Source organism: Cyprinodon variegatus, unplaced genomic scaffold, assembly GCF_000732505.1.
Source record: "Cyprinodon variegatus isolate N-32 unplaced genomic scaffold, C_variegatus-1.0 Scaffold128, whole genome shotgun sequence".
NCBI classification, from domain to species: domain Eukaryota; kingdom Metazoa; phylum Chordata; class Actinopteri; order Cyprinodontiformes; family Cyprinodontidae; genus Cyprinodon; species Cyprinodon variegatus.
The window spans coordinates 801,376-815,808 of record NW_015150581.1 but is presented as its reverse complement, the minus strand read 5'-3'; the positions used below and the strand labels follow the sequence as shown (position 1 = coordinate 815,808).

Below are 14,433 nucleotides of genomic sequence, written 5' to 3'. Positions count from 1 at the left end.
TAATATAAGTGTTTATTGAAAATTAACAAGGACAGTAAAAGAAATGGAGCTTTTAGAGAGATATGAAACATCTGAAAGGACAGAAGCAGAAACTGCTATAACATGACTGGCTTCTTAATCAGGGAGATAGAGGCAGAGGTGGTAAGATGGATGACAACAGAAAAAAGCAGTCATTTCAAATATTAGCCTTCTTTTGAGAGAGGTTGATCTTGTCCCCAAGACTCAGGGCCATTCCCTGTGGAGAGAAAATATTTGTTACAAAAACACTATTACCTTGTTATTAATCCATGATATAAAAAATCTACAAGTTCTCATTCAGAGACAATATTTGAGCCTTTATTTCACAGATTGCTATCATTTTAGAGGCACACCAGCTGTGACCCACCTGACTTTTGGCCCTAATGCGTATGTGTCCGGTGACTGGTGCATCGGGCCCCAGATGGATGGGCTTCTCGATGCTGACGTTAGCCAGGGCATCTTCTCCAAAGATGGAGCGAGCATACAGGTTAGCAGCCATGAAGCCACAGAAGCCAGACAGTGCCTGATTTATTTTATAAAACAAAAGGGAAGAAAATCTGTTAAACATACAAACATCCCAGAAAATTTTGTTTAAAAATCAATGTTGACCAATGAAATAAATGAAAATCTTCAAAGTACAGAAGCAGAGGACTGACGGCTGTTGAGTGGATCTAGTAACTGACCTTTTCAGGAGTCAAACACTTCATGTTAGTGGACTTTAGGATATGCTGTAGATATTCATTCAGATCGGTGATGTTGGTGTTTACCGTCACCTACAAACAAGACATTATACATTTCTTAAACATGATTGTTTGTAATCTCAAATAAACATTTTTTTTTTTTTTTATTAAAAGGGAAATTGGTTTAAATTAAGAGATACTGCAGAGGTAAAGCTAACCTTGTTTTCCCACTCAAACTCTGCCCACATCTGTCTGAACTCTGCGTCTGTGCAGGAGGCTGGCTGGATGTAATCCATGATGTCAATATGAATGTCGCTGAGTACAACACAGTTTCTGTCGCTGGCAGCACCAGACACATCGTAGACTAAAGAAAGGGAATCAAATGAATACAAAATGCATATCAGCAGAAACAACACCTTGCCTGATGTCTCTCTCTTACCAATGTTGCCAAATATGATCCCATTCTCAGTAGAAGCCACCTTGACATTAGCCTTTATGTTCGCAAAATCATGAGGGGCCAGAGTTAGAGGCGAAGGCTTTTCAACCAACTTGAGATCCCCTGAAGAGTAAAATAAAAAGCTTAGTTCAAATAACATAGGAACAGAAACCTATAGCTTTTTGCTCTCAGAGTAAGAAAGAAATGAAAAAGACAAACCTAAAGTGGCCAACTCCAGAGTGCAGTTCTGAAGAGTGTCACTTGTTTGGTTGACCACCAACACATCCAGGACAATGTCGTACTGGTTCACATGGACATAGGCTTCAGCATACACTGGGTCTGAGAAGCCTGTTAGCTGGGTCACCTAGTATGAAAAAAATACATTTAATCAAGGTATTAGATGCCTGTTTTATATGATCAAATACTTCACATTATTCATTTTCAGCAGATTTTGATTAAGTTTTAGAACAAAGCCATCAGGGGCTTTTTCAAAGAAGGAAGATAGCAGATAAATATTTTGGCTTAATTAAGCCTTTGTTTTACTAAACTAGTGAGACATAGGTTACCATGGTAATTTATTCTGTGCAGCTAGCCTTTTTCATACCAGGCTAACAATCGCTAACCAATAAGAAATTGATTTGTTTTGTCCATGATTCAATTCTCTTATCTGTGTTATTCGTATTTTTTGACAGCCTACATTAAAATACAACTAATGTGTATTGTTATTTAGTCAAGTCTACTCAATGCCATTATTGAAATTATAGTTGCTATGTAGACAATATTAGTGTTTGATTGTGTTTTTTAATACTGCTATTGTTTAAAGTGTGAGAGAGAGGCCTTTAATAGAATATAGCTGCGTTAAGATTGTTGGATAAATGGCTGACAAAGAAGCAAAGCCTTTGTCCATAAAGTGAGGCCCTGAAAGTAGCCAAAAACAGACGTATCTTACTTTACATTGGCATGTCCTTTTGTTGAATTTTCCTGTTAATTTCCTGAGCATTAGTGCTTCTCTAGGGATAGCATCCGCTAACTGTGTAATCTGCTGGGTTCCAAAATCAGCTCTGCACAGAACAGTATCATGCCTTTATAGTGTTACGCTCAACTTTTTCTCCTAATGGTATATTCCTGCATGCAGTAGGATGGTGTATTTGATATTAAAAGTAAATATACACATCATCATAAAATGTCCAGACCACAGAAGAATGAACTGCATCAAGGAAGGATTGTACTATATAATTAATTAGGCAACACATCTCAAAATAAACTTTTAAACAGGTGATCTTTTTTTGTATTTCTTTTTAAACAGGATTCCTTAATGCCATCAATGTTGGACTGCACACAAATCAGGATAAATGGTTTCCTCCTGGACCACATGAAGATAATATTGCTAACAGAAAATCCCAACATTCAGGTTAGAGTAAGTAATGGTTTTGCCTACTGTCAGTGTTACGACATATTTATTATTTATTATTATGTGTATTAAATTACACAAATACATTTTATTGCTCAAGATGATCTGTGATGCAGACGGCGTCTTTAGCAACATTAAGGCAAAGTGGCCTGGCTCAATTTATGACCCATCCCATCTAAAACAGGCCTCCCTTTGTTAAACTTGACGACCAGCTTTTGGGCCTAAGATAAGTAAGATGATCAAATATGTGTGTGGGCACTCTCTAAGTCATCCATATCCTGCATCTCTAAATTCTGCTTTTGAGAAACAGCCCTTTGAGGAAATTATTTTATATTTTTAAGGACAACATATCACTGTAGAAAGCATTTAATGTCTTAACAGTTGTGTCCTTCCTTTTGTTCAGCAACAACAACAGCGCCCTCTGTGGTATATAAATAGATAAGCGTTGAACCAAAATGTGTTCTTCGTTTGAAGCAGCTCTGGAGAGCTTAGGGGTTTACCTTGTTGAGTTTTGATGCCAGTGGATCTGCAGCCTCCTTCCTCTGAGTGTTGCCCATAGCAGCCAGCAGGCTCAGCTGAAACTGGTCTTCCTTAGACGTCATCTCATTCTTGGCTGTGAGCTGCATGAAGGAGATCGGGTCGTCCGCTTGGACCGTCACATTTCGTTTCTCGGATTCTTTCTGCATTTAGGATGAGAAATTGGGTAAAAGATCAGTCTTTATCTGTTTAATGATCAAAACTCTTAAAGAAATACTTTTCTACTTTTCTTGGCTGATAAAGTCATTTAAAATGAGTTAAATTTCTTTTTTCTGTTGTATATTCCTGTGGATACATTACCTGTATTTAATAATTTATCTATTACTTTTATTACTACAGCTTATGTTCGCCAATCCTAATGTTTTTTTTCTTTTTTAAAGAGTGAATGACAAAGTTGTCTCGGCATAAACCAATATTAAACCATCTCTACCTTCTGTGACAGCTTCTCCTCCTCCAGCCTGACGGTGAGCATATGTGACAGCGATCTGCGGCACTCCTTGTTGAAAATGTCATTCATAAGTGGGGAGCACTCTGAAAGGACCTTCAGGCACAACGAGATGCGGTCCACATCGTCGTCTGTAATTGGCTTTTTGGGCAGAGAGGACTTGCCAAGGTGCAGCACTGTGACCATAATCAGCATCGCTTCAGCAACAAAAGACTGAAGATTTAAAGAGAGTGCAGGAATTAGAGAAACAAAATGAGGATGACTGAAGAGCTATGGTAAGGTGAGTGACATTATTGCATATCAACTTACATTTTGTTTCTTCTTGTCTTGAACAATGGAAACGTAGCGCAGTGCCAGTTTGGTGAGGGTTGTGGCCAAGGAAGCTGCAACAAAGAAATCTCCATCCATCAGGAACCCTCGCAGCGGTGGCCTGAAAAAACAAATTAAGCGTCTTGAGTTTCCAGAAAAGTGCTATACAGATCAAATGTATTATTATTAACAAAAGGATGTATTAACAGTCATATAGGAAAACCAAAGCAAAGAAAAAATACATCTCATTTCCATACAGCAGCTTTTACCTGTCCTCTTCTTTCTTTGAAGGCCTGGAAGAGCTCAGGGCGCTCTGTGTTACATAGGTCCCCATCTCAGTCACCAACTTCTGAGCTGGAGCTGCACTGACTTCATCCTCTGCTTTCAATTCACCTGTCTCTTTTTTGATCTCATTCTCCACTATTGGGATCTGTTGAGATAATAACACGTCATCAATTTAGGATCAACACATCTGAAAAACAGATCCCATCTAATAAAAACTCAGAAATATCGATAAACACACACACACCTCTCCTAGAGACCTGCGAACTTCAGTCATCACATTCTGGATGTCCTCCTTAGTGCTACAGTATTCTCCTAAGATCCAAAGCGCTCCCCTGTAAATCCTGGAACAATATCACTGTGTTAGAGGCCAACTGCAATAGTCACAACTTCTATGCTGCGCTTGTAGACTTCATTAGATTTAATTTAAAAGGTATAGGTACAAATTGCTTTGTAGCTGTAGCCAAGTAATTTATGTACACATATTCATCTTTTTAGTTTCTGTTGCTTCTTTGTGCATGTTACGATTTTAATAAAGTTGCCAAAAATCATAAGAAAGAGTGCACACCTAAAGGGGGAGTGAGAGCCTGCCAGGGAGAGAATTTTTTACCTACAATTAAGAGTTAATAATGAGAAGTACGCAACTAAAAGCTTATTTATATGGCATCTTTCAAAGACAAGAGGGAATCACAAAGTGCTTAAAAAAAAGTAAACAAAATACAATTACATTCGCTCTCCTAGTTTAATAAAAGTAAAAAACTGGGAGAGGTAAAATTAAGTAAAATAATACTTCATTTTGAGCTTACAGTCTAACTTCTATGTTATAGTTGGTGTCAATGCTACAGTTCAATAAGTTATTTTTTTAATTTGTTTTTATTCATACATTTCAGCTGTAATTATAATGTAGAGATACCATGAAACCCTAAGGTTATCATAGGGGTGAACAATAATCAAATATACATTTATATTAAAATATAACTGTATTCACCAATACTGATAGGACTTAAATTAATTTTGATATATGCTACAGTCTATAAATACAGCATTTATCTGCATGAGTTACACACAAGGTGAGATATCTTAATAGGAGGATATAAAAAAGGTTAAAAAAGGGGTTATAAAAAGTTTGATGTTTCAGAATTAACTAGGGCCTAAATCTGTTGAGCTTGTAGCTTCAAATAAAAATAGTTAAGAGGGGTTTTTAACATTTGCTTCTAAAAATGTTATTTTATAGAACTTTTGCAGATGTGGAAAAATTATTTTCAGAAGTTTGTTCAGGCATCTTCTGTGGGCTTCCCTGGCAGTCTTTCTGAGGCTTTCATATTGTTTATTACAATATTGGGATTATATCATATTGAACAGAAGTGAAAAATATATTTTGATATATGTTTTGACCAAAATGTCCAGCCAGCCATGGGTTATTATGCAGTCAGATTTTCATACCCGCCTATGCATAACCCTGTTCTATGTGGACTTTTCTTACCATCATACTATTTCATTTTTTTAGCTTTTCATAAATAAGCTTACACAGAGCACTCTTAAAGGTGTCATAGCATGATTATATAGGGTATTTGGGATTTTTCCCGGACATGTCCTACTTTTCGTACCTCAAAAAAAAAAAAAATGTCCAGGAGGGATTTCAAAATCGTCTGGGATTTTGGTCGACTAGGTAGTCGAAACACAACGGGCATTCCAACCGAGCCGTCAGCTCCAGGAACCCCAGTTGACAGGGCAGGAGCGACCGAACCTCACTAATCCTATCGTTATTCATCTATGACAATTTAAACTCTGTTTTGCATTCTATGACCTCTTTAACAGCCAGACTTTTTTTGGGCTTACACTCATTGTGGACGAGGTTGGAGATTTGTGAATAATCAAATATATAACAATAATAATCAATAATTGAAATAATCATCAACTAATTTAGGAATCAATTAATAATTAACTGAAGCATAGACTTTAAAACACACCTTTAGCTGAACGAGTGGCCCACCTAGAGCAGTAACTATACCAAAATTGTGAAAAAAATAAATTTTGCATTTAAGATTTTAAAAAATGTTTTAGTCTGTCATAATGCTCTATCCAGAACTCCATAAGTGGAAATGTTTTAGTCTCTCCTGGTTTAATTTTGTAAAAAGTCTTCTTTTGGGAACCTTTGTCTATTCGATTATTAATTAATCGATTAATAACCTAAAAAAATAAACAGATTAATCGATTTTCCAAAAAATTGTTAGTTATAACTCTAAAGACATGATTATTAAAATAAAATTGAAATCGAATTTATTTCTATTAAACAAGTAGCTTGACCTGTTTTTTTTTAAAACAATCAAATGACTGAACAACAATCAATCAATGGTTGATGACATAAAAAATAAATGTGCTTCCGAGGCCTTACTTGACAGTTTTGATGGCATGAAACACTTCCAGCATCTTCTCGATGATCAAAGGTCTTAAGTTGTCAAACCTCTGGATGGCCTCCCTCACAAACTCAAGCACATCAGCAGCTGCTGCCTCATTAGTGTCACTCAGGAACTCCATTAGCTAGAAATTAAAACATCAAACAACACAGTATATAAATGAAATATAAATTAAAGAGGATATTCCCATGATGCTAAGATGAGAAACTCACCACAGGAATGACGTTAGCTGCCATGTCGGGGAAACGCACACTGCATGAGTGGAGAGTGCGAACCAGCAGCTGTCTGTACTTATCAGTGTCTTCATGCTCCGTTACATTGTTTGTTTTAATCACCTCCTTCTTCAGAACAATCACCAGCTAAAAGACAGACAGACGTCACTGTATTGGTGAGGAAGTCCAGCTTCTGTCTCTTAGTGAAAAGATGGTGGAAAAATGAAACGGACCTCTTCAACATTACGAGATGAGACGAGGTCCAGGGCGAGCTGTAGGGTCTTCTTTCTGACTTCCAGGTCAGGAGTGCTGAGGACACGCAGGATGTCCATCACAAGGTCCTTAATTTAAAAAAAGAAAAAGCAATTAGTAAACCCTCAAACACTACCATAACTGGTAATGGTCTGAATTGTAAAGACATTTCAAAATAAAATTGTTGAATAAAAAAAGTAAGTATAAATGAAGGCACCTGAAGTACGCGCTCATGAGTAGGATGATCCTTCAGCTCAATCAGACGATCGAGAACAATCAGCTTAACATTGTTGTCGCTCTCCTTGATGATCAGATCAATGTAACACTGTGCAGCAGCCTGGAGTCCAGCAAATTATAGAGTAAATACTTAAACACATTCTGTATGATTCTACAGTTTTTGAACTGTGATTTATGTATAAACATGATCCGAATAAATTGTGAAGATGTACCTTAATAGCAGTTGGAGCACTGGAGAGAGTTACAAGAGTCCCAGCAGCTTCATACTTAACAGCTGGGCTAGAGGACTGCAGCAAATTGTAGATGCAACGGATAAAACGGGCACGCTCCGATGGGTTAGCATGGCAAACCTGAAAACACCGCAGCATATGCTCAAACTGTTGTTTTATTGCACGATGGTCCATCTCGGGACCTGAATTAGATAAGCCAGCCTCTTGATCTACCTTGTAAATGAGCTCCACGATGACCAGCTGTAGAATGTCACCAAAAGTATGAACTTGATCAATGCACGTGCTGAGGTAATCCAGAGCTCGATCCTGTAGGGGTAATATAGGTGATGGATTATGTAGTTTAATATAACCACTAGAAAGTGCTGCAAAAAAGACTGTTTGTCAACACGCTACAAACCTGATCTGCATGGATCAGCATCATGAAGGCATTTCTCTTACAGCTTGCGTCTTTTTCATTGACGAGAAAATCATGGATCAACTCTGGAGCATCCGGGATGAGATGTTCAAAGTTCCTGAAATGTGGAAAGCAGGATCTCATTACTCAGAAATAGTTTATGCATAGTATATGAGAGTGCAGCCAGATATTCCAGTACCTGTAGATGGTGTAAATGGCCAGGACAGCATTACGGCGGACGTAACTGTGACGGTGCTCCAGGCAGGCTCGAATAGCCGGCATCAGAGGCTCAAGTAGCTCAGATTCCTTCAACTTACACAGGAAACGGAGAGTGGAGCCACGGATGAACTCATTGGGATGTTGAAGGTCCTGAAGTGAATAAAAATATACTTTTGAGTTTGGTTTTAATGGTTTAAAACAAAAAAAAACAAAACAAAAAAAGCATGTTAAACATATTGTAAAAAAATATGATTTGTTTAATAAAGAAAATAATTTCAACAAAAATGTTAATTTTGGTTCAAAAGCTATGATAAAGAATAAATGTCTGCGATGGGATCTCTGTTCTCGTTTCTTTGTTCAAAGGATAATTTGAAAACTCATCTAAGTTGGGATTTCTCAAACTTTTTATGGCTAGATGCTGACAATATTTTTTATACAGCCTTTTGTATTCTTTCAAGCCATTCTCTGTTGCAGCAGGTGAAAATTGATCATGCACCCATGAATTAGTGTCCACATCAGAGAGATATGAGCTGAAGTGTTCTAACAGTGATGTTAAGTTTGAAATTACAACTTCCCTTACAGACAGACAAGTTCTCTTTATTTAAAACTCAGTCAGTTGGGGGAACATTTCTGCTATTCCATCTTGTATTCTTCTTCTCCAGAGGTCTGTGTTTTTTTGTTTTTGTTTTGTTTTTTATAAAGGCAGTGATTTTGTCACTTCAAGGATAGACGTGAAGCCTCCTTGGACGGAGAGGTTGAGGCTGTTCAATATGTTAAATATGTCTGTAAGACAGGCTCACTTGGCAATGCAGTCTGGATCAAGAGGAAATGTACAATGTCCAGTTTTTCCTTTGTCAGGAATTTTGAAAAGCTCTCAAAAACTCTGCAATACTTTGCCCCGAGACAACCAGTGCACCTCCGAGTGATAAAGCAGTGTATCATGTTCAGTATTTGCAAAGCTGACTAAAAAAACTTGATTGCAGCGCTCTGGATTTCACAAAGTTAACTGCAGCGATAGCTATGCACAGAACTGAGTGCAGAACTGGTACCACGCTTTTGTAAGCTAGTGCCTGTTGACGCAGGAGACAGTGGGTCTCTATAAACGTTGGATTGATAGATTTTTTTCGCGCCATAATTCCAATCTTTCGGCCGGTTATCGCTGCAACACCATCCGTTTAAACAGCGAAACATTTTTCCCAACAAAAGCTCACTTCTGCTGTAAAAGCATCAATAGGTTTAAATATTTCCTCACTGGTTGTCCTGCCCAAGACCTCCTTGCAGAATATAAAATCCACCAAACTGTCTCTTTTCCAGGGATACCGCACCACCGCTATTAGGTGAGCAGTATTAAAAATGTCTTTAGATTCATCGAGCTGAATGGAAAACTGTTCACATGAAAGCAGTCTATTCAGTAACTGTTCCTGAATGTCAGCAGACAGTTCTTGAAATCCTCTCCTTACCGTGTCATCTGAAAGCAGGACACCTTTTAACTTGTTAGCTGCATCTGTGCAAAGCAGAACGTCACGCATATCCACCGCAGCTGGAAGCACCAGGTCCATTCCAGTTGAGTGTGGCATCTCACTTTTTGCAATGTGCTGTGCTACCAGATACAAAGCCCTCTAAGCTTTTTCTCATGTTGTGGAAAGGCTCACCTATGGTTGTTTTATATACTGAATGTAATTCTCTATTTTGTTTGAACTCGGGGTGTTTTTTGATGAGATGCCACTTTAGCTTAGCTGGCTTCATAGCTTCATTTGCTAGCACTTGAAGACACAAAACACATTTTGGCCTTCTATCCCTATGCTCCATAAAGCCAAACTTGATAAAACAGTTGTTATACTTTCTAGTTTTGGCGGATTTGGCTTTTGCCTTACTTAGTTAAGTGGAGGGAGTTAAATATGTGTCTATTGTGTGACTAAGCCAAACCCTGAGAGATCCATCACAGTGGTTTGTTAACCCCCGTGGGTCCGCTGATTCTAAGTCACAAACTGCTGAAGTTCAGGAATCCAAATGTAATTTTCTTGTTATTTGTCCAAATGTTCAAGCATTTCTTTCTATTCTACATCATGTCACATAATACACATAGGACTATATAAAATGAAAGATTAGGTCACCGTTAGCTTACCTTCCTGTAGGCATCACAGACCAAGATCATCTCCTGAAGCAGCTTGCCATCTGGAGTAGTTTTAGGAACAATTTCCCAGAAAACAAGCAGCAGCTTTTTGATGGTGTGGTCTTGAAGTGGCAGAACAAAGCGAATAATGGTCATCAGAAGTCCTGGCAACTTCTCTCCATTCAGGATCATGACAATCACCTTCTTCAGGGCTTCAGTTTTTGCTTTGATCTCTCCCTTTTCTGAAAAGAAATTATCAAGATATTACCAAGTTCATCTCCACATCAGATTTGATACATTAGCTTCTTAAAAAAGCAATAATACAAGGAAATTGGAGCCTATGTTCTGTAGCAGATACTTAGGGAGGTCATATGAAAAAGTTTACCTAGGTCTGTTTTTAAGCTGACTTCAGAAGGGGGCTCCGAGTCAGAGGCAACATTGATCAGAGTGTAACAAACATTTTCTGCAGCCGTCATCTTGCTGCTTGGTTTGTGGGACTTTTAGAAGAATCCCAGAGTTTGTGTTAGATGTCTGTAAGGAAAAGATGAAAAAATAGACTGAAAGATCAGTAAAGAAAAGAGAAAACAGTGTAATAAGTACAATGAAGGACTCAATAATAAAAAATGCATTAACACTAACTGAGCAAAGCCTGAACAAATACATGAATAAATAACTACAAAAGACCCATAATGGAAAGCAATATGTAATTATAGGAGGAGAAGGTTTTTCAATTTCTAGAGATAACGTTGGAGCACCAAATACAGATACAAGATATTGACAAGCTGCCTGCTCCTATGTGCAGTTAAGACATTTCAAAGTTAAGGGAATAAAAACTGGAGCCTATGATTCGTGCAAAACAGCTTCTAGCTTTAGCTTTGCCCAATCTTGTGCACCCATGAATTAAAATGTAAAAAAACTAAACAAATTACTTATATTAACTCAAATATTTTTGTAACATATGGAAAATGCCTCATACTTTTATAGTAACAATGAAAAAATGAGAAAACTAGAAAGAAAAGATTTTTCATTAAAAAAATCTACAATTGTTCACATTGATGGCTGATCTATATTAAAGTACCTGCCGTTTGGAAATACAGATATTTTTCCAAAAAATAGTGTGCAAACATAAATAACTATAGAATTAAACTCCAAAAAGATAGCTGACACAGGTATATTTGAAAGTATATAAAAGATGCAGTAAACGGTAATATCTAAATATGAAATTGCTTATTTTGCTGTTTTAAACTATTTTCTAGGTCTCCCTGAGTTGTAAAAGACCTGATGTGACCTTACAAATAATTAAAATGTTATCATGTTTAAACATTTTAAAAACAAATGTTAAGAAATTAACAAAAGAAAAAGTATTTTACTGTAAAAGCCTCACATGAAGAACAAATTTATCTACAAACATTTTGCAAGAAAGCCAATTGAATCTTTAGAATTTTATTTACGTTAATATAATTTGGTACTGGTAAAATAAAAGTTTAATTACTAATTCATTTGGACAAACTGTGCACCGTAGTCAAATATATTTCCCGTTGCATTAGGATGCTTTTACATATTGTATCTTTGACGTTAATACTTAGATGCCCACGTTTTTTGCTCAATATTGCTTTATACTTTATTTATTTACTCATGTGTTACATTTGAGCATTGTTACAATACATCTATACATTTTGCTTTTATTAATTATGTTTGCTCAATCACTATGTCACCTTATCTTATAACAACAGGAGAAAGTACAAAGCTGTTTAGAAGCTATTAGCAAAAGCAGCTAAAGTTATAGCGTACAATTCTGCCTTAGCAGCTTTGTATGCGTCAAAACAAACAGCTGAACAATGAGTTAAAGCATTAAATTATTTGTTTGGTAACATAGATATTAGGACTATGAATGCATTCAAAACACTCGACTCTGAAACCAGTGTTAGCTTACAGCAGGTTAGCTTTCATCCAGGATTGAAATGGAGGACGTTAACGTTAGCTTGCTGTATTTATATGTTACCGTTGTTCTGAATAAAAAATTAAAAAAAACATCGCGAATGTTGATGAAAATAAGCTCAATAGTTTTTCTGTGACACACATACAATTCTTCAATGTCTAACTGCAGGTATTTACCTGTAGAAAATAGCGAAGAGCTCTCGGTGGTGAGCTGTCCCTGTCCGCTCTCCCCTTCTTCCTTCTGACGTGGAAGGCAGCTTCCTGAGCCACATCACTGCTACGGTGCGCCGTAAGGCTCAAACGCGCGAGAGAAAAAAAACTAACAATTAAATGAAGCCGAATTGTAGAATACAGTTATTCTACAATACACGCGTATGTGTTCCCTGTTAAAAAAATGACATTGGATCTATTTACATTAAAAGACATAGTTAGACTCAACAGTCGTCAAAGTCTACACATTAATTCAAAACAAATCACAACAGAAGAATCTCAAAATAAAGAAGACAAAATCAGACTGATGTTTAGTTTAGCCAAAAACTTGGCATTTTATTCAGATATAGTTCTACATAAAAAGGTCTGATTTTGAGTTATTATACATAGTTTGATTGTATCCAATGCAGACAGATAACTGTAAAACGTCCATCTAAGCAGATTAGACTGGAAACCCTTTATTATAAGCAAGGAAACAGTGGGAAGGAACTCCAATTTTTAGGAAGAAACCTAGCCTAGCATCAACAGTCGTTTGAGGCAGATGTCTGAAGTCAAACAGTCAAAAATAATAAAAAAATAAATAAATCAAAGAAAAAATGCAACAATTGAGAAATGTGTGCGTACAAAGAGACTGAAGACAGCAGAGGAAAGCAGTTTAAGTCTATAACAGCATGAGTTTATGCAGAACACAATTATCACTAAAATATTTTGTCCTGTGTAAAAATTTTGGCTGGGGCCCTCCTTCTATTTAGGATACTCTAGGAACAACAACATGGCTTGTTAAAGTGTGATAGGAAAATTTGAAATAATGGGTTCTTTAAAGTAGAATGGAATTTGTTCAGTAATTTGGGGGGACGGGGAATTCATTTCAATGTAACTATAAACAAGGTAGAATTAATTAAGGGAGCAAAACGAAAGAAAGAAAGAAAGAAAGAAAGAAAGAAAGAAAGAAAGAAAGAAAGAAAGAAAGAAAGAAAGAAAGAATTGATTAATTGACAAATTATTGTATGTTACAATAATTACCTGTTTTTAGAGAACAAAACAAAAAAAACACCACTGGTTGGCTGGCCAACAGTGCTTCTGATGTTTTTATCTGTCTTTTTTGGAATATACCGTAATAGTGTTTGATTGCAACTGACTCCTCTGGACACACATAACTGAAAGGTTTTTGTGTTCAACTTTAGGTAGTTAGCAACATAAATTGGTACAACTCTTGCTTTCTTTTCACAAAACTTCAACAAATAAAAGTGGCATGTAGCATCCTCTAGTGGAAACTAGCTTTAATGTCACAGAAGACACACACTAAATAAATATATGTGAATGAACCTGCAATTAAAAAAAGCCTCCATGAACAAACACACAGCCCAAGACAAGTTTTGTAAACTTCAGCATTAAAACTCTGCAATGATAATAGAAACAATGCAAACAAATGCACATTTTATGTAAGATAAATTAGTCATGAATAAAGCAAAAAACAAAACAAAACATAAAAACATAAAATTTCTTGTTTTGTTCAGAGCATTATCAGTTTTAGTGGTTTTAAAATGAATAGTTTAATTGTCTTAAAATACATCCACATGGTTAAACCGGGTTGAGCTGGTAATTTATTATGTTAATGGACACTGCTCCCCAAGGGGATGGGTTAAATACAGAGGTAAATATCTCCAGTGGGAGATCAATAAATTTAGATTGTTATTTAAAAAAAAAAAAATCCAACGCACCTATAAATGTACCGTCTAAGGTTACATCGAAGAATGCTGAAGCCTATACTGACCAATCCGCTTTATTTTGCTGTTTCACTGACCTTTTGGCAGACATTTGTTGTAAGAGCATGTGCAGCTATAATGACATTAGAGTTAGGTCTTTTTGACCAATGAGCAGCACAAGCAACACACAGGCTAAATGCAATCATGTGCTGTCACTGGTTAATTTATAAATCAGAAACGTTATTTAAGCAAAACCCAAAAAAAATGTCTGTGGAAACATACACAGATGTTAAATGCTATTGTTGCTGCACAGTTTAGTTTATTACCTTGTTGTTTAATAGCCTCGTTGGTTATTATTAAACAAATCATGCCTTATACATATATATA

The 14,433-nt window shown here is 36.5% G+C and overlaps 1 protein-coding gene across 1 annotated transcript; it reads right to left on the bottom strand.

The window, feature by feature from the left end:
* Nucleotides 1–12,425, bottom strand: copb1 (coatomer protein complex subunit beta 1). The gene is made up of 22 exons (XM_015375975.1): nt 12,308–12,425; nt 10,578–10,723; nt 10,205–10,434; nt 8,060–8,229; nt 7,864–7,978; nt 7,680–7,772; nt 7,449–7,586; nt 7,217–7,336; nt 6,981–7,088; nt 6,748–6,894; nt 6,514–6,659; nt 4,366–4,462; nt 4,106–4,266; nt 3,837–3,957; nt 3,513–3,740; nt 3,046–3,225; nt 1,354–1,498; nt 1,138–1,257; nt 917–1,062; nt 702–791; nt 386–541; nt 1–235 (listed from the first exon to the last, which is right to left on the bottom strand). Exons 2-22 carry the CDS (start codon nt 10,666–10,668, stop codon nt 176–178), a joined length of 2,862 nt encoding a protein of 953 aa, XP_015231461.1. The 5' UTR covers nt 10,669–10,723; nt 12,308–12,425; the 3' UTR covers nt 1–175.
* Nucleotides 12,426–14,433: the final 2,008 nt, after the last annotated feature.

Excerpts from the sequence above, each read along its gene's own strand:
- copb1 (XM_015375975.1), bottom strand. The coding sequence starts at position 10,668 with ATGACGGCTGCAGAAAATGTTTGTTACACTCTGATCAATGTTGCCTCT. Across the intron at positions 7,979-8,059 it reads GCCATTTACACCATCTACAG|GAACTTTGAACATCTCATCC; the intron begins GTACTGGAATAT and ends TCCACATTTCAG. Across the intron at positions 7,337-7,448 it reads GTGCTCCAACTGCTATTAAG|GCTGCTGCACAGTGTTACAT; the intron begins GTACATCTTCAC and ends GCTGGACTCCAG.